Below are 18685 nucleotides of genomic sequence, written 5' to 3' on the forward strand. Positions count from 1 at the left end.
ATGCTCTATGCTTCATACTTCCAGCAGAGGGCGCCACAGCTAGATGGATTGATAGGTAAGCTAATACTGTTTTGGATGGAATTGGTGATGGAAAGGAAATCTGTTTGAAAAAGATGAAATCAAGTTCAACTTCTAAAATTATAGCTTGACTCACAGTGATTCTGCTACAGGGTGGCACTTTTGCTTACTAGTAAAGGTACACCAGCCTCATTATCATAACTGATACTAATCCAATTTAGTCTTGGGTCTTCACATCCTGTTGAAGGTCCCATATCACATGTCAATCAGGGTTTTCGAAGCACAATGATTCAACAACCTCAACAATGGCCCATCCATTCTTTAATTTTTTCCCTTCTATAATGTTTTCCCACAGAATGGGAAGTTGTCCATTGCTGTCCATGTGGCAACTGTCTTCAGATTTTTGTTTTTTGTTGTTGTTGTTGTTGTTGTTTTGGTTTGGTTTTTTTGTTTATTTGTTTGTTTGGTTTTTCAAGACAGGGTTTCTCTGTATCGCCCTGGCTGTCCTGGAACTCACTNTGTAGACCAGGCTGGCCTCGAACTCAGAAATCCGCCTGCCTCTGCCTCCTGAGTGCTGGGATTAAAGATTTGTGGTATTTTAAAGCAATAACACCTCAACTTTTGTTTGCTGTTCCACTTGTCATACACAGTCCGCATAAGAGCTGCTGCCCAGACAGTTTGAGGCCAGCTGTGCTGAGACATTAAACACAAGAAAGAATGGAAAAATAATAGGGCATTACTGTGCCAATAAAAATTGGGATAGCTGTCAATAAAAGTTCATGCTTTGCAGCTAGGAATTTCACTTCAGCCTCTCCCGACACACAATTTCAAAGAAATTATTTACTGTCTTTGAGGCATGAATGGGTGTTACTGTCAACTTAGTAACAGAAACTGCTGAACTTCTATCATCTCAAAAGTCACTCCCAGGCAAGTGATGTACACATTTGAAATAGCAGCCATGCAACTGTACATTTTTTTTTTTTTGATGAGAAAGCACAAGAATTAATAACAATGATTGGCAATTCTTGAAATTTGAGCAGAACTACCAGTGGAGTTAGAATGTATGTAATGATCTAGAACTGTCTATCCAAATAGCATTTGGGATATTAAAAAGAAAAGTGAAACTGGATTACTTCGTGTTTTGTGATTTGTAACCATTTTGTGAGTTCACTCTTAACAAGACAAACATAAAACCCCTCTGTTTTGGTTTGGTTTTTTTCTTTTGAGATAGATAGGGTCTCAGTTTGTAACCTAGGCTGCCCTTGAATTTACAGCAATTCTCTTGCCTTAGCTTTAGCTCATCTGTTTACCAAATAACTCTTCCCTGTCAACTTACTGGAGCGTTTCTCTATTTAATAGAATGAAGTGTTACAAAATAAACCATAGTGGCTAGTTCTATGTCAACTTGACACAAGCTAGAGTCATTCCGAGAGGAAGAAATCTCTATTAAGAAAATGTTTCCACAAGGCTGGAAGTAAGAACATTTCCTAATTAGTGATGCTTGAGGGGAGAGCCCAGACCATTTTAGGTGGGGCCAGTCCTGGACTTGTGCTGGGTTCTATAAGAAAACAGGCTGAGCAAACCAGGAAGCAGCATCTTCCATCACTGTTGCATCAGCGCCTGCCTTTAGGCTCCGTCCTTGCTGTTTTTGATGATGAACTGTTCTATGGAACTGTGAGTGAAATAGAACCTCCCCTCCCCAAGTGGCTTTTGATTATGGTGATCCATCACAGTGATAGAAGCCTTAACCAAGAAAAATTAGTACCAGAAGTCGGGTATCCCTGCAGCAGACCTGACCATGTTGTTTTGGGGATGACTATGGAAGGATTTTGGAACTTCGAGCAAGAAAGACCACAGAGTGTTGGGAGATCAGTGAGCTGGTATGTGAGAGCTTGGGAGATACAAATGTTGAGAACAGTGAAGATATTGGAGGTCTGCTTTGTGATGTTTCACAGGGAAACAAAGGCTCTACCTGGCCTTCTGTGTAAAGAATATATAGGGTCTGTTTAGCTGAAGCTAAAGAATTAGCTATGATTAACAAGAGACCATAACCACCATAAGGTAAAAGGAAAAGATCTATAAGTTGTCTCTGTAAGATCTAGCTATAAACAAGCCAGTGGAACCTACCCTTAATTAGTGATTCTTAGAGGAGAGGTCAGCCCATTGTGGATAAGGCCATCCTTGGGCTAGTATTACTAAGTTCTGTAAGAAGCAGGTTGAACAAGCCAATGAGAAGCACTCTTCTCTGGCCACTGATTCAGTTCCTACCTCCAGGTTCTTGCCCTCATTGGTTTGATGACTTGTTATATAGAACTGTGAGCAAAATAAACTCTTTCCTCCCTAAATTTCTTTTGGCCATGGTGTCTCATCATGGTAACAGGAACATAAAACCCATCAAGATCTTTAAAACTGTCATAGTTTTTGGATTGAGACAATTTAACCCTTGGCCAAAACCTTGGGTAGCACGGTGATGTTGGGAAGGGGGAGGGGAGAGGAAGTTGCTACATTCACTGCCTGAGGCTCATATTCCTGACAATCAGAGGGCCACACCCTCAGCTTTCTTTTAAGTAGGGAATTAGCTGGAGTTCTTCCTCTTGGCCCTATTTGATGCTTTGAAGGGAAAGGAAACAAATAAAAGCAAAAAGAGAAAAGTGATAATGTCCCACAGAGAGGCCTAATTCAGCTCTCCCTGGCCAAGGGTGCACGGTGGGTCCAGACTCTGAGGTCAGCTTTATCAGTGCATAGCTTTACCAAAACATTAATTTAAATGTGATGGAAACAACTTGTGCACAGAGTCCCAATCTAACTATTTTTTTTTTAAAGGCTGCCTAAGGGAGCCAGCAGAGCTTTTATTCACTTATTGTCTTATGGCATTCACAGTGGTTTTAGCAGATCTCACTCAGACACAGGGTAACTCAGGCACTTCCAACATTTGGGTTCCATCAGTGACTCTGTATGCTGCTTTTATCATAAGATCCTCTTAACCTCTCTTTGCCTTACTTATTTAAAAGGGAGGTAAGATTATCAATCTTATAGGGATGTTATAAATAAACAAAACAAGTAAAAACACTTGTATTACCTACATCTACTAAGTATATAACCAATGTATCATATTTTCTTGTCTGTTTTGTATCTGAGTTTACTTCTTTCCTTGATATTCACATTCCTCATCTTCCTATTAGGAACATAACTACCTAGTTTGAGCAGGGAACATTGTTACACCACAGCAAGACACATTTGCTAGCTCAGTAGGGGACTGACTTAAAATACCGCTCCATGGGCTGCAAGCAGTAACAGTAGAACATGGTGCTGAGACCCTGGAACTTGGATGTTCACCATGCCCAGACCTCTCACCTGCTGCAAGTTAGATATGTAAAAAGAATAAACTTCAGTCCTCATGATGGTTTGCATATGCTTGGCACAGGGAGTGGAACTAGTAGAAGGTGTGGCCCTGTTGGAGTAGGTGTGTCACTGTGGGTGTGGGCTACAAGACCCTCATCCTAGCTACCTAGAAGTCAGTATTCTGCTAGAAGTCTTCAGATGAAGATGTAGAACTCTCAGCTCTGCCTGCACCATGCCTGTCTTGGACACTGCCATGCTCCTACCTTGATGATAATGGGACTAAATCTCTGAATCTGTAAGCCAGCCCCAAGTAAATGTCCTTTATAAGACTTGCCTTGGTCATGTGTATGTTCACAGCAGTAAAACCCTAACAAAGACCGTCCTATTTAATCTCTAATTGTTTGGTTTCTGTAAAAGAGGCCAAATCAATAGTCCAACTGATGTGAACTTATTTACTCAATGCTACATTGTAAAAGTTTAGAGTAAGGCATCTTGATATGCTTGCCTATGCCTTTCTGTGTCTATTATTTGATGGCACATCCTTGTTAAGGGCAGATAATATGTTCCTACCCAAGTTAAAGCACTTTAGTCATCACAGGTTGTCTCTCTGGGACAAAGAAATGGACATCTGGATGATAGTGACAGAAATCCAGGCCAGTGATGGACAGTTTGCCAGGGAGCCGTGTGTTGGAGAAACAACGTCCTAACCCAGAAACGTGAGGTGGGTGGGCTTCCACACTTGTCTACATGGACCACCTGATAGATGGATGTCTCAGTAGTGACAATGACAGTGCCAACATACCAGTCTGAGGTAGTTCTGCAGCATCTGAAGTGGGATCATGGATGCGTAAGTCACACTACTGAGGCAGCCTTCTTGGGGACCTGTGAGAAATATACACAGAGAAGGAAAATTGGCCTTCTTGTGAAATACAGATGATCAAGACACCAACAAGCTACCATGAAAGAAACGGGGTACTTGTGGACTTAGAGGAGCTGACATTTAGCCAAGAAACCTAAGAGTGACTTTGACACCTAACTACTGGTTTCTAAACAGCTAGTGCTTCTGGGAACCTGAAAGCTCTACAGTTGATCCTTGCTGCCCCCCCCTACCCCAAGAAGGTCCTCTGACCATTTTAGCAATTACAGCTAGGAACCCCAGAATCCAGCTGTGACTCTGAAGCTGAACATGCAAGCTTTTGGGCTCCGAGCTTCACTGTTCGTTCTCGAAAGTTAACACAGATAACCCAGTCTTTGGAAAACTTTAGTATTGCCTAATATTATTTTTCAAGACCAGGGTCTTCTTTTAGGTTCTATCCCCACCTCAAGTTCTGACACTCAACACCCTTGATACATTTTCTAGGGTAGATACTAAATTTTAAAAATTGCCATAAATATGATTCAGACCTTAAAATTTTGAGTCAACACTTATTTTTTGAAAGTCTATTCCTAACTATGGGAGATACATGAAGAAAACATCAGCTTTTTATAATCCAGGGCTGAGAAACAGTAAATATACCGCATACTAATAACTAGACATTACATAAGGAAAATCAGAGACTTAGTTTTATATATAAATTAGAGGTAAGCAGGGAAAGAATTTACTGACTGATATCATACTTGCATTGTGTCATAAATAAAAACACAGCCTGAAAAACGTAGACACTTTCTTAATGTTCATGTATGCTATTATAATATAATCATATCAGACATACATCCTGGTGGACAGTGACAACAGACATTTCTTTTTTAAGCCAGTCTGTCACTCCTAGCAACAGGCCAGTTTGCCTTTAGGTTGTTTCTAGTGAGAGACATAATGAGAGCAGCAGGAGTCTATGAGCAGAGCAGGGCAGACATAACCAAGGGTAACAGAACTCCAACTTCCAAGTCTTCCCTCTCCTTTAATCATATATTTCAGAAAACATCCCATGACTTCATAGTAGGAGCCAAACAAGTGCTGTGAGAATCGAGCAGACAGGATACTTAGGTTTAGGACTGGCCCTGTGTGAGCCCACGGGGAGGCTCATGAGCCTTAGGCAGGACACTAGTCTGGGAGACCACTCATCACCTGACAAAAGCACCAGGACCTGCTCCACCTTCTTCTTCTTCAAGAAGTCCCACGGGGACTGGGAGAAGCTCTGACCAGTCGACCACGGCATACTTCCTAGTTGAAGAAAGGGAACCAGAAAGTCACAGATAGCCATGGGCATGAAGAGCCCACCCAGTGCTTTCATAATGGTCAATGCATTCTTCTCTGTGAGGCATTGAAGAGTTCAGAGCATCTAAGGCCACAGGACATCCAAATGGCAATGAACTCCTCAGGGACATTTTTGTTCAAGGTCAAAGGGAAAGTTGTCCATTCTAAAGACTTCTTTAAATCAGTAATTTATGGAGATGCTTAAAGAACAAAAATATATCCAGATGTTTTGTTTCCAAGGTCAAGTTCTCAAAATTTTTATGTCCTGAAGCCACTGCCTACTGCACCATCAAGTCCCAGCACTTTGAAGAACATCTGACCCTTCACCATCTGGTCCGTCTGGGTAATTTTCTAAAGAAGGTTCCAGAACATTTTGGTATTATTTCAGGATCTCAGACCAGCTATTTCAGGTTACCTATCACAGCACAGCCCCAGTACTTGTATAATTCCCTAGCCCCTCTGGGTCTCAGCTGATCTGAAGTTCCTTTCATTGTGACTCAGAAAACTCACTTACAAAGGTTAAAAATAAACAATTATAAACTGGCTATAGAAAGAGTAAAACTATATTAAAGACTAAACTAAGCTCTCTGACCACAAAACTCAATGACTTTTAGAACTAAACATCTACTTGGGCATGCTACACCTCTGTGATAAGCATGAATCTTCAACCATCTGGCATCCACTGTTCACAGAAGTGCTCCGATTGACTGTTGGGAATAACCAATCCTTGTCACCAGTTTCCAGATTAACTGCACAACAGCAGGCACAGGGCCACTTCCTTCAAGACACCTCTGTCTTGTCTTCATATATCAGACTTCAGCATAGAGCCATGCTCTGCCCAATCCTGTGCTAGGCAGGCAAAATATGTTCCTGAGAATCACTCATGCCTTGTTTTCTTAATGCAATTTTAAAATTCCCAAAATTGTCATAAGTAAGTTACTCTAAATCTAATGGGGATATATTTTATAGCAAATCGGCTTCAAAAAACACCTTCTGTTATAAGTTGATACATAAAAGCCACAGTCCAGGTTGTCTTTCCTTCGCCAAGACCATTCTTTTTAAACGTGGTTCCATTGGAGTGCTGGACATGTATGCTTTCATCTTGGTAAGCCTGTGGGTTGAGTCCCAATTGTTTTGCTCAGTAGTCATGTACCTTTGGATAAGTCCTCTAATACCTATGTAGCTATTCAATGTGGTTTTGGTGTGTTTTCATAAAGTATCACACACAGACCTTGCAAAGAGTGTTTTTAATAGATGTTAATTTGGATCTAAGGAAAAAAAAACAAAAACAGCCAAGGACAAGGAATATTTTGTGAGTTCTTACTGCACTCACCGGAAAACAGATCTTGTCTTTTTAAGTTCTTTGTAATTCTGTTAGTTAGAAATAAGCACTTATATTCTGACCTATCCTATGTGGGAGCTTTGAAGGTAACTTCATTAAAGGGTTTCTTTCAATTCTAGACCACATTGGGCTCCTGTACTATCCTATTTTACTGTTAACATACTATAGCACACCTGGCAGAGCCTGAGAGCAAATCTGGAGCTAAGTTCACAAGCTATATGTAAGCAAGCATCTATAGTGTGGTTAGCTTCTTGCATTTATCTGGAGTAAAAGTGTAGTAACAAAGCCTCATCAAAGGCTTTCAAGCTATTTACTCTCTAACATTACTTGAGGCATAAAAGCATTTTTATAGCAATAAGGTGCCATTATGTAATACCTTCATTATGAAGGCTCAAGGTTTTTAGTACTGGCAGCTGCCACGAGCAAACCTAGAGTGTGTTTCATCAGTGAACTATCAGGCTATGAAGCCCACAGACACAAATAAACTCAGGCATTCAACTTTCACTTCATTTCAAGGCTGCTTATACCTAGCATGATGGATCGTATACTGCTGGTGCCAAGACCGATGCAGGAGTCAGTAGTGTTATTAAATGTCCCATCTTCCAGACTCCACCATCCATCAGAAGAGATGGCTTGGAAATGATTTGTCAGAGCCTGACTCACTGCTTTGGAAAAATCTTCCCAAGATGTCTGCTTGCGGATATTTAAAGTGCATATTGTATGTTCACATTCAAAGTCGTCAGAACCGTCGTTGCTTGGTTGAATTTCACCCACGGAAATCCTTACGGGTATTTTAAGAGCATCTGTTAGAAGAACAAAGGGATGGAAGTTTAGAAAAAGCCTTGATAAGGGGGGAAAAAAGTAAAGCTATTAAATAGAATAAGCAGTTATGAGGTCTTTAAAGATAAATCAAAAGACAGCTATCTTATTGAATACCAAGCTGAGCCTTCTTGTACTGCAGCGAATACTGTTTTCCCAGTTTCCCCATGGTTTCTTTGGGAACATATAAAGTAAGCTATTTTCATCCCTTCTATCTCAGCCTTTCTACTTCATTGACTCTTCCCTGCAGCAAGATTCTCAGGCTGTTAGAAAGGAAGAAAAAGGAGGAAGAGGAAGAGGAGGAGGAGGAGGTGGAGGAGGAAGAGGAGGAGGAAGAGAAGGAGGAAGAGGAGGAGGAGGAAAAGTCGGGAAAACCAGGAGTCCTCTTTTTATCTAGAGTCTCTATGTAGTCCTTATCTTTATATGTAAGGTCATAAGCGAGTTAAAATATGGTTCCAAAAGTCAGGAGACTTCCAAGAGTCTCCTGAGAGTCCAGATAGACCTGAATCTGAGCCCCAGAAGCAGCTTTCGCCTTGCTCTATGAACTTGGTAAACGTCCCTAGTCTTGCTATCCCTCAGTGTCGCATAAAAGGCAGAAAATATACAGAGAATTGTCATGGAGAGGAAATTATTTTTGTTGTTGTTGTTTGTAAGGGATTTAGTGAATTCAACTCAGAATTACATGATAAATACCAGTGAGTATTTTATAAGTGTTCAGTGTTGTACCAGGAACTTCTGGCTCCTGGGGCTTAGTGCATTTTTGATTTAGTCTTCTACTGCTCGGCTCTACCCTCCCCCCCAACAGCAGAAGCTTCGAATGAAATTTCCACTGCCTGAGCTTGGCACACATGCACTTTTGTACTCATAAGCTCAACTATGTTTACTAATAATCACTTGTGTTTGTTCTGAAATCTTCTATGTCTCATGATTTTATCACCATAATTAATACATTGTAATATTCAATATACTGTTGAATATAAATTCTTGTGTTATAAAAACAAAGTTGAAAACCTTAGACATATTCAATGAAATTGCTCAAAGGTGTTTACGTAATGAGATATAAATAAAACAATAATATCAAATTGTAAAAATGTAACAGTGTCTACACAGACACAGCCTTGAGCTTACTTCCCAAGTATGTTTAGATACTTAAGAACTAAAGTCATAGAGGACATAGCAAAGCTAGATTTTGTTTTACCAAGAATCCACAAAATTCAATGAGTGGAAGCTTACTGAAGGCTTTCTCACATAGTGAAAGAACTGTGTAGTATGCTTTAGTAACAAAATAAAATGCTTTCAGCGGATGACCTAACGACCATGCCTAATGGCCAGTACTGACCAGATTCAGTGTGTTATTTAAAAATAGAAAATAAAGTTGGGAGTGGGCCATGAGGGAGGTTCCCCAGGATGAAGTGGGAGTGGTGGTGAATGTGATCAAAGTACATTGTAGGCATGTGTGAAATTCTCAAACAGCAAATTAAAAATATATAAGAAGGCAATTTTAATTTTAATATAATTGAAATATAAAATTAAATGTACAATTTCCCCCTTTTAAAATGGCTTTCCTACTAACTTACCATTACGTTATTTTCCAGTTGACAGGTGTGTATCTTACCCTCGTCATCTAACATACATGTCCTCTGCTTCTGACAGAGGACGCTGGGCCCTCCAAACCTCTGTTCTTCTCTCTTTAATATTCTTCCTCCGCAGGCCCCTTGGCTTTATCAAGACTTTTTAAGGGTGGCCTATTTCAGAATTGTCTTCTGTCTTCATTGCCATTCCCCCACAGACTTCTCCTCATCTCAGATCTATAACTTTAACGATCTCGGACAGACTGCTGGCTGTCAAACTCACATGTACAGTTCATCTTTCCCTCAGAGTACCTGCCGACTTGACACAGATATCTCAAATCCACGCATCCAAACAACTTTATTAGCCATGTCAGCTTAACCCCTGAATGAGGGTGCCAGCAACTCCCAGACCCTTGGAATGACCCATGATGTCCCTCTTTTTGACTCTACATTCGTCAGTGGTGGCTTTTCTGCTGACTCGTCATTCTGTATCTTTGGAATGCAAGTTCTTCTCATGGCCCCTTCTGTTGTAACCCTAGGTGTTACTCACCATTTTCACCTTTCAACTGGAAGATATATATTTTAACAGATGCCCCTAAATCTGGGCATGACTTTGTATAATCTAATCTCAACAAAGCAGCTGGTGAAAGCTAAAACTTACATTAAACGTGTTATCCTCTAGCTGCAGTAAGCCCTTATAATGAGTGAGTCGTTTCATTTCTGTTGCTGAGACAGATACCATAGCAAAAAAGCAATACAGGGGAGGAAAGGGTTTTCCGGTTTACAATTCTATTTATAGTCTTTCATTTCAGGAACACATATTCATAGTCAAGAGCAAAAATAAAAATATTTTCTTGCCTTCTTCTTAGCTATATCCAGTTAGATTTTTCTATTTCTCATATTGCTCTGGGACCATTCCTACACAATGGCCTGGGTCATCTTATATCAATTAACACTCAAGACTATCCCCCACGGGCATGCACGTGGGCCAATTTGATTTAGAAAAATCCTCATGTAGGCTTTCTTCCCAAATCTGCTAGGTACAATAACAACCGAACTGGAAAGATACTCTTATTGAGTACAATAGAAGCACGTATATTTTCAGTATCAAATTACTTTCAGATTGGATCTAAGGTCCACTTGACAGGAAGAAATACATGGCTGATGCTGTAAATCTGACCAAGAACCCTTAGGAAACACATAGTTCCCAGGAGTTCACCTATTATTTTGCTGAATGGACACAACATAAAACTGACCTTGAGATTTTTAACTTGAGATCCACAAATTAGGGTGTATCTCAGACCACACATGGACAGCAGCAGTAAATGCAAAACTCACTACTGGTCAGAGAGAAGGCAAGTTAAAAGAGCCAGAGGCCATCGAGGACTACACCAAAACAGTCTTCTGGACACGACAGGACTACTTATTCATGAATTCACTCACTGTGGTTGCCTAGACATGCATAAGTCAACATTTCATCATCTACGAGGGTCTTACAAACACCCACCCCTAGGTAAGGAGCTTTGGGTAGTTGATGGCTGTTTCAGGAGGGGAAGTCAGTTGTCTTTAAGGATGAGGTTGGTCTTGAGTAGGTCAAACATGGTCCAGTGAATGTCAGAAACCCTTGCATATATGGGTGCCACAAATCGGGCCATGCAAGTTATTAAAATGGGGCTGGGAGAGGGGCTAGTGGGGCAGGGAGTGGATCTGGGATACATATCTAACACTGCTCTAGTAGTTCGCACCTATTATCTCGATACTTTGGAAACTGGGGCAGGAGGATCATGTGTTTGAAGGCAATCTGGTATACAAGCTTCAGGTATAGGAATGTTACAAAGAGAGGCTCTGTTCGAAAGGAAAAATGGAAGAATGAAAAGAAGGAATGGAGAGGGGAAGGGAGGAATTTAAGAAGGGAGGGAAGGATGGAGAAAGGGAAAGCAAGAGAGGAAAGAGAGGGAGGAAGGGAAAAGAAAAAAATGGATCCATTTCTGAGTGTATAATTAGAGATTAAAGCATTGTTTTAGATGTTCAAGTTTTGTTTATCCTAAAGATAATAATTACTAAAATACCTGGCTTAACAGCTAGATTGAGAGACAATCGATAAGTTATAATATTTTCTATGATCTGGAATCCCATACTCATAAGCCTTCAGGGGAACTTTTTTATAAAATTCATGGAGGAGCACGTACTTAGAGAGCCAGAGGGGACCCATGAGATCATAAATTATCTGCAAAGCTGGTAGTAACCGAGTGCTGGAGGCAGCCCTCTTGCCAGGCTCATCAGATCAGCAGCTGTAGAATGCACAGCTGGGATTTCTCACCTGGTATTCTAGTATTTCCTGAGAACTGGGGTGTGTGTGGGGGGGTAATCATTTAGATTGTTCTCTCAGGTTAGTCAGTAAAATCTAGGAGCAAGCTGGACTATTTGTATGGCAAAGACCTGTACAGTAATTTTTACGTGAGGGGAAAAAGGTAATGATATCCTTAACAGTGTTTTTGCAATAAGTAAGGCTCAAAAGGAGTTAAGAGGGTGAGTCCATTAGAGCAGCACTGGTATCTTTCCCAGTGCTCCAGAGCTCCCGTGGTGTGATAGAATGGATAGGCTGGACCATCACTCACTCAGATTCTCCAGCAAATGCTTGCAGTCATCAGTGGCAACATCATGCACGGTCCGATTGCACTCGTCTCTCCTTTCCGGCTCTAGCCCTCCATGCCTACACAAGACTTCTAGGCAGTTCTGTAAAGACAAGAGCACTATTATATCCACGTCCAAATCAATCAACCCGAGTGCAAAACCCGAGGGAGAAAGCCACTTGCCTGTGGCAAGCTAGCTGGTCAACAATTCATAATTGTACATCCTGATAGTACCCATACTTTGGAGGTGAAGGCAGGAAAATTAAGAGTTTGAGAGCTGTCCGGGATATATATATATATAGCTTGACATTGTCTTTCCTTTACCTATCAGCGTACAAGTCATACCCAGCTTTATGGTGGGGGAGGTAGTAAGGGAGGGAGGGGCAGAGAGAAAAGAACAAAAATTATAAACCATAAGTAAAGCACAAATGGAAGTGGAAGTGGCCCAGGCAGCTGAGGCATTGATTGTCAAGCCTGATGACATGAGTTAGATCCTGAAGACTCATAGGATGGAAGGAGAGAACCCTCTGAGCCCACACACGTGTCATGGTACACACACACACACACACACACACACACACACACACACACACACACACACACTTAGATGTATTTGTGCATTTGAGTTGCTGGAACTGAAATACCTGTACCTGTGAAATCTTTCCTTCCTTCTCCTCTTTCTGTAGGATGGAACTTTGGGCTTTGCATGTGCCAGCAAGTGCCTTTCCTCCCCAGCCCTTGGTGTTTAAAAACTGTCAGGCAGCATGCATCCAGGCACCCCCCCAGCACAGCCAATCAGATATTCTACAAAACCTTCTCTACTCTTGGTATAGAACTTCACTTTTTTGTTTTGTAAAAGGTTTTCCCTACAAATGGAAGAGTTCTATCAGGGGACCCCTAAATGAAGAAATTCTGCTTTCCTTTAAAGATACATACTAGGACTTTTTTTCTCTGCTGGCTTTTGCTCAGATTGGGAGGGTTATACCTTCAAAGACTAGCTTTCATGGATAAGACTTGGAAAATCCATAAGCTAAGGAGCTAACTTAAAGCAATGTCTATTTTGTAAACTACTGCTATGAAGCTGATATTTCTAAAACTACTATAAAGCCAGTAAGTGAAGAATATTGCCAATAAGAAACCTGGACAATACAAGCTAAGCTAGTACTCGAATAGTCATCAATAGAATACAAGATGGAAACTAAACTTTGCAAACTCCAGGATAGCAATAAGTTTGGAAAATGCCACAATTATTCTAAAAACTAATACTTGTGGCAAAAGATAGTAAAACCAAGCAGGCTTAGTGCTTAAATTCAAATCATGTTAATGGATATGATCATATTTACAAGGACAGAATTTTTTTTTATAACATTCCTGTTTCTGTTTCTTTATCTGGGTTTCAGATAATGTCACCCTTAGGACTGCCATGTGACTTAAACAGAAACATCAGAAGTTCTTAGATGCTTGCAGTGAACTAAGCATCCAGCGTTCAATAGCAGCTGTAATTTACTATAATCAACATAGTCATTGCCAGTTAGAAAGCATCCATAACAATTAAGTTAGCTAGTGAGTTATCAGTGCACATGGCAAATACTAGTCTAAAGATAATTTAGGTGATGTCACTAAATTATTTTTTAAAACACATAGAGAGCTATAACACATATTTGCAAGTCTCTCAAACTATGATTCTTTGATGCCTGACTTCAGAGTGGATTGCTCCTAGTTGTCCTGATTGGTGGGTAGGGCACTGGGGCATCATATGTTAAGTGCTGCCTTCTTCTTGAGGGAAGTATGGAGGATGGAACCATTAGGATAATGGCATCTAATACTGCTACAGGCCTAATCCCACAGTGTCATGCAGACCTCCTGGGGAAAACAAACCTAGATGAACACTTGGGCCCAGCAGGTCCTTCCCAAGAGCTACTCCAGCCACTGCACAACATCTGAATGGATGCTAGTGTCCAGGCACAGTTCCTGACACTACAGGAATAGTCATAAATCATGGAACTGTAGGGATATGTTGTGAGAAATGTGTTATTAGGTCATTCATGCTATATGAACATCACAGACTGCCCTTCCACATACTGAGATGGCTGAATGTCACATGGCAATAAAATCTTATGGGACCATCATCATGTATGCTACGTGCCAGGGAGGAAACTACTTATGTAGTGCAGGACTGACATAATCTTAGTTTAACACACATAGGCATGGTGCTACCCTAGGTACTATGTTTAAGTTGTAGGTTCTGAGCATAAATAAGGTAGCAGTTCAATGTCTCATGGAGAAGTAAAAAGTGTCATAAAGACTTTAATATGGTTCTGGGAGATAGCTCATCAGCAAAGCACTTGCCTAGCAAGTATGAAGACCTAAGTTTAGATACCCAAGCCTATTTCAAGATGGATGATGTAGTACATATCCAAGCATGTTTATAGCAAGAAGGGAGGCAGAGACAGAACAATCCCTAGAATCTCAAACTGGGGTAGGCAGTGATAAGTAAGTGTATCCTAAGAAGGAAAAAGGCTAGAACCACCACTTGAGATTGTCCTTCAATAACTACATATATGTATGACATGCATGTACCTACACTCACACACATGAACACACATATACACATAGTGCACATATACACAGAGATTTTTTTTATGTTACTTATGGGGAAATATGAAAAAGAAAGGGCGGGCATGTTATATCACTGTAACAAATGCCCAACATAAATTCTTATAAAGACAAAAGGTTGTTTGAAGTTAGTTTCAGGGATTCCTGATCTTGGTCAGTTGCTTGTGTTGCTGTGGGCTTTTGGTTAGGTGGCAAATAATGGCAAGGACATGAGGGAGGGCAAAGCTGAGAACCTTGTGTTGACTGGGAAACAAAGGAAAGGAACAGGAAGGGCCAAGTTCCCAATATTCCCTTTAATATAATGACCCTAATAATTACCAGAAGACCTCTAACCAGGTTCTACTCCTTAAAAGCCTTACTCTGCCTTTGCAAACCTTGATTTAAACCACAGCAAGGGAGATAGAGATGTGACAGCAGGAAGTGTTTACCTTACAGGAAAGTAGGAAGAAAGAAAGATGGAAAAAAAAAATCTATCTTCCCTCTTCCTGGTACCCTGCTACGAGAAATTTTCTGGAAGTGGGCCTGAACAGGTAGCAAGTGCTACCCAGGTATCCAGATAGATAGCATTGAAACTGAAGTCCTATAGAGGTATATCGGCTCTTGCAGAGACCTACGACCTCTATCTTAGGTTTTATTTTCACTCATAGTCCAGTTCCAGAATGTAGCCTTCACTGCTGACCACGAGCGCAGAGCAAAATGTAGGGATTCATTGTCACAGAGAAAAGACTGAAGAGACGGTGAGGGAGGATGATACCTCTCCATCACAGGTCTTTAAGGAGAACTCAGATGCAAGATACTAGTGCCAAAGAGGTACAGGACAAAGCTGCAGTTTGAAGTGGACAAGATAAAGTCAAATTCAAGACAATGAGACAGAATTTGTGATTAGTCAGAGGGAGAGAAACCTACAAATGCACAGATAATGCCCTGCCAAGTGCTGAGAATAGCCTTTTGGTGTGGGTGTACCCACTGCTTTATGGGCAGGGGAAGCAGAAGCTATTAAGATACACACACTGGCATAAGCAAGCAGGTAGAAGTGGGTATGAATTGGTCAAAACAGGATTGTCAGAGGGCAGCTGCAAAGCTGTGTCCGCAGCAGCTCAGCAGCATGGGTAATCTTGGGTAGATATGGCTGTGTGCCTGAAGGAAAATGCTATGATCAGCTCTGTTGCAAAATCTGATGGATGCATGGCAAAGATATACTGGCAAGGAAGAGATGAGGAAACAGATCGGTTATAAAAGGACACCTTGTCCATTTACCCATTGGTCCAAGAAACTACTTGGGAAACTGCTAGTCTCTGCTAGGAGCAGTACATACAAAGACAAAAGCATTGCTTATAGAAGAGGAAGAAGGGGAGTGAGATGCACAGAAAGAATTACAGTAAAGTACAAACTATGTAAGGGAAATATTAAGAGAGGCTTTCACAACACCCTTATCTTGAGCTGGAGACTTCAACCAAGATATTTTCTAACAAACAGGGTCAGGATATGTGAAGAAGTCATTTGAGACTATGGGAATAGTAGATCTAAAGCCAAGAGTGGCCAGTCAGTCCTGTGGGTTATACACAGCACACCCTAGGAGAGATGACAGAGTGCATGCACTTGTCTGAGGGCAGTGAGAACTGGAAGAGCCTACCCCAAGGGTGGCAGAGCTGCATCAGGATATGAAATAGGCAAGTTACATCACCACATTTAGCTGGCAGATAGGTTCCACCCATGGCTGCATAAAGAAAATGAAGCCTGCAACAGAACATGGAATACATCCAAAGAGCAAATGAGAAGCCACAAGGCTAGGATGCACGCAGCGAATCGGGGAGCAAATAACCAAAGTTGATTTACTAAGAAATAAAATCTAGAGTTGTGTTGCTCATTTGAACTCATGGAGTAAGGAATTTGGACAGGTTAAAGGCAGAAGCCTGGTATTCCATTCAGCTCAGGAAAAAATGAAGAGATGAGCAGACAAGAGTTGCAACCATGTTGAACCTTTTGGTGAATCAAAAGCAAATGTGGTCATCAACAGGGATGTCATGTGAGATGTTTGAAGAGTTAAAGTCTGCAATGGATAGTTCCACTGGGACAAGAAGAATAAACAAGACCACATTGGACAAATAAGATGTTTGGTCCTTTAGTTACAGAAATGCCCTGAGAACTCAGAATAACCTTCTTCCACAGTCTCAGAGAATACTCAGTAGACATGAAGACAAGATTCTGGAATCTGGAGAGACTGTATTTGTGAGATGCCAAAGAAGAAAGTACAGAATGACAGCAAAAAAGGAGTTTAAAGCCAGACAGGTGACAGTTGCAAGAGAAAGTCACCACAGGTCCACGTTTGACTGAGGGGTTGACCCTGGTTAGGTTTATGTGCTCTTTGTGTTTCTGCCCACCAATCACTGCTGCCTGTGCAATCATTCATTTAACCTTCACCTAACGTCCTGGAGTGTATATTTAAAGAAATCCTTCCCTTTGTTTGCATGTAGTATGGCATTAATGTTTTTTTTTTCACTAAAACTTAAGTAGGAAAGAAAATGATCACAGAAGAGAAAACATAAAGAGATTTCAGGGCGGGAGAGCTGGTTCAGTGTTAAGAGCTCTTACTGCTCTTGCTGAGGGCTGGGTTCAGATCCCTGCACCCATGTTTGGCAGCTTAAAATAGCCTGAAACTCCGGGTCCAGGCAGATCTGAAGCCTCTGGCTTCCATGAGCACCTTCCAACATATAGATACACTCATGTACACGTAATTAAAATAATAGATTTCTGTTTCTCTTAAATGATATCTGGTTCTCTTGATTTGGTGCCTTCTAGATCCCTCGTCTGGCTTTCCCCTCTTCGAGCCTGTTATACCATTCCATGCAATAAGAAAAAAACTTCAGTGATTTCTAGTTGTCTTCGAAGCCAAGACTTAAGTGGGAAGAATACAAGTCTTGGGTACCATACTAACCTTTGTGCACCTCTGCTCCATCTCATCCATGCCATGTGAAAGACAGAAGTGGTTGCTACAAGGTAAGAGAAAATGTTCGATACTCCTAGGGCTAAAAGCCTGGCAAAGCCCCCGACAGTCCTATCACAGTGCAAGAATACATCAAAGAAGACAGCAGAAGAGTCATAGTCCGTCCAGAGCATTGACTGAAAATGACTTTAGAGATTCTGGAAAGAAAACTCTACAGGGAAGGTATAGAAGGCAGACTCGAGGAAATAACTTTGGGACTAGTTACTGCAGAAGACCCGTTTGAAGCTAAAAATCAGATGAGCTTGTTAAAAAAACAAAACAAACAAAAATCAGGAGGAGGCCCACCAGAAGAGATGCTTCGAATTGCTAGAGTAGCCAGAGGGGAGGAGCATGAGGCAGTATTAGAAGCCCTGGGAAACAGGGTTGTATTGGATACTAACAATATTAAACAATGTGGAGAACCACAGAAGAGTAGGGGGGATAGGACGCCACAGCCTTGGCGACAGATAAGTTAGAAGTCTGACCCACCCACAGCAAGACAGTCACACAATCTCCCAACAGAAAATTCTCTGGGAAACTGGCCATGGTGGCTCATGTGTAACCCCGGCATATGAGAGGCTAGGACTGACAGATTGCTGTGAGTTGATGGTTAGTCTGAACTCCACTGGCAGTTCTAGACCACAGTTCTAGCTACACAGGCAGGTCTATTGTATCTCAGTAGAGGCCTCTGTAGCTCAAACAAACCAACAAAGAAAACAAAAGGCATAAAAAAATGAAAAAGATAGATAAATAGATAAATGAATAAAGAAGATTTGTCTGGGAACATAAGCTCTTATCAGTGACAGAGGAGTTCAAATCCAATCTTCTCAGTTCTTTGGCAGGACCTTGACTTCTCAAAGTACTCACAACAAAAGAGAGAGTTTCACTCAGAAGTTCTTTGATCTGATTCCAGGAAAGAAGGATGGGCTTATCCCTGGTTCAAACTTCTCTCTAGCAGCTGATGTTAGACAGTAATGGCCATCTGAGCAAAAGTAACCACAGGAAACCCAACCAGGACTGCAAAGAAGCAAGTGCCGATGTGGGAACTGAGTTCTCCATGAGCTGTCTTTGAGAAATTCAACCACTTTCCAACACTTCAAGTCTTCATGTAGAATGCACAGGGAGGGGTCAGAATGAGTGACCTCTGTGGCTTCAGGCTCTAAAATC

The 18685-nt window shown here is 41.2% G+C and overlaps 1 protein-coding gene across 5 annotated transcripts in view; it reads right to left on the bottom strand.

The window, feature by feature from the left end:
• The window catches only part of Cttnbp2 (cortactin binding protein 2), a 144905-nt gene that overhangs the window by 28727 nt on the left and 97493 nt on the right, over nt 1–18685 (bottom strand). For 4 of the 5 annotated variants that reach the window (XM_029535414.1, XM_021190492.2, XM_029535412.1 and 1 more), the window contains 4 exons: nt 11905–12022; nt 7424–7699; nt 5426–5521; nt 4163–4242 (listed from right to left, as the gene is read on the bottom strand). In XM_029535414.1, coding sequence (XP_029391274.1) covers nt 4163–4242; nt 5426–5521; nt 7424–7699; nt 11905–12022 — 570 coding nt within the window. The remainder of the gene's footprint in view (nt 1–4162; nt 4243–5425; nt 5522–7423; nt 7700–11904; nt 12023–18685) is intronic. The other variant, XM_029535411.1, reaches the window with a different exon arrangement.

This window comes from Mus pahari, chromosome 2 (assembly GCF_900095145.1).
Source record: "Mus pahari chromosome 2, PAHARI_EIJ_v1.1, whole genome shotgun sequence".
Lineage (NCBI taxonomy): Eukaryota > Metazoa > Chordata > Mammalia > Rodentia > Muridae > Mus > Mus pahari.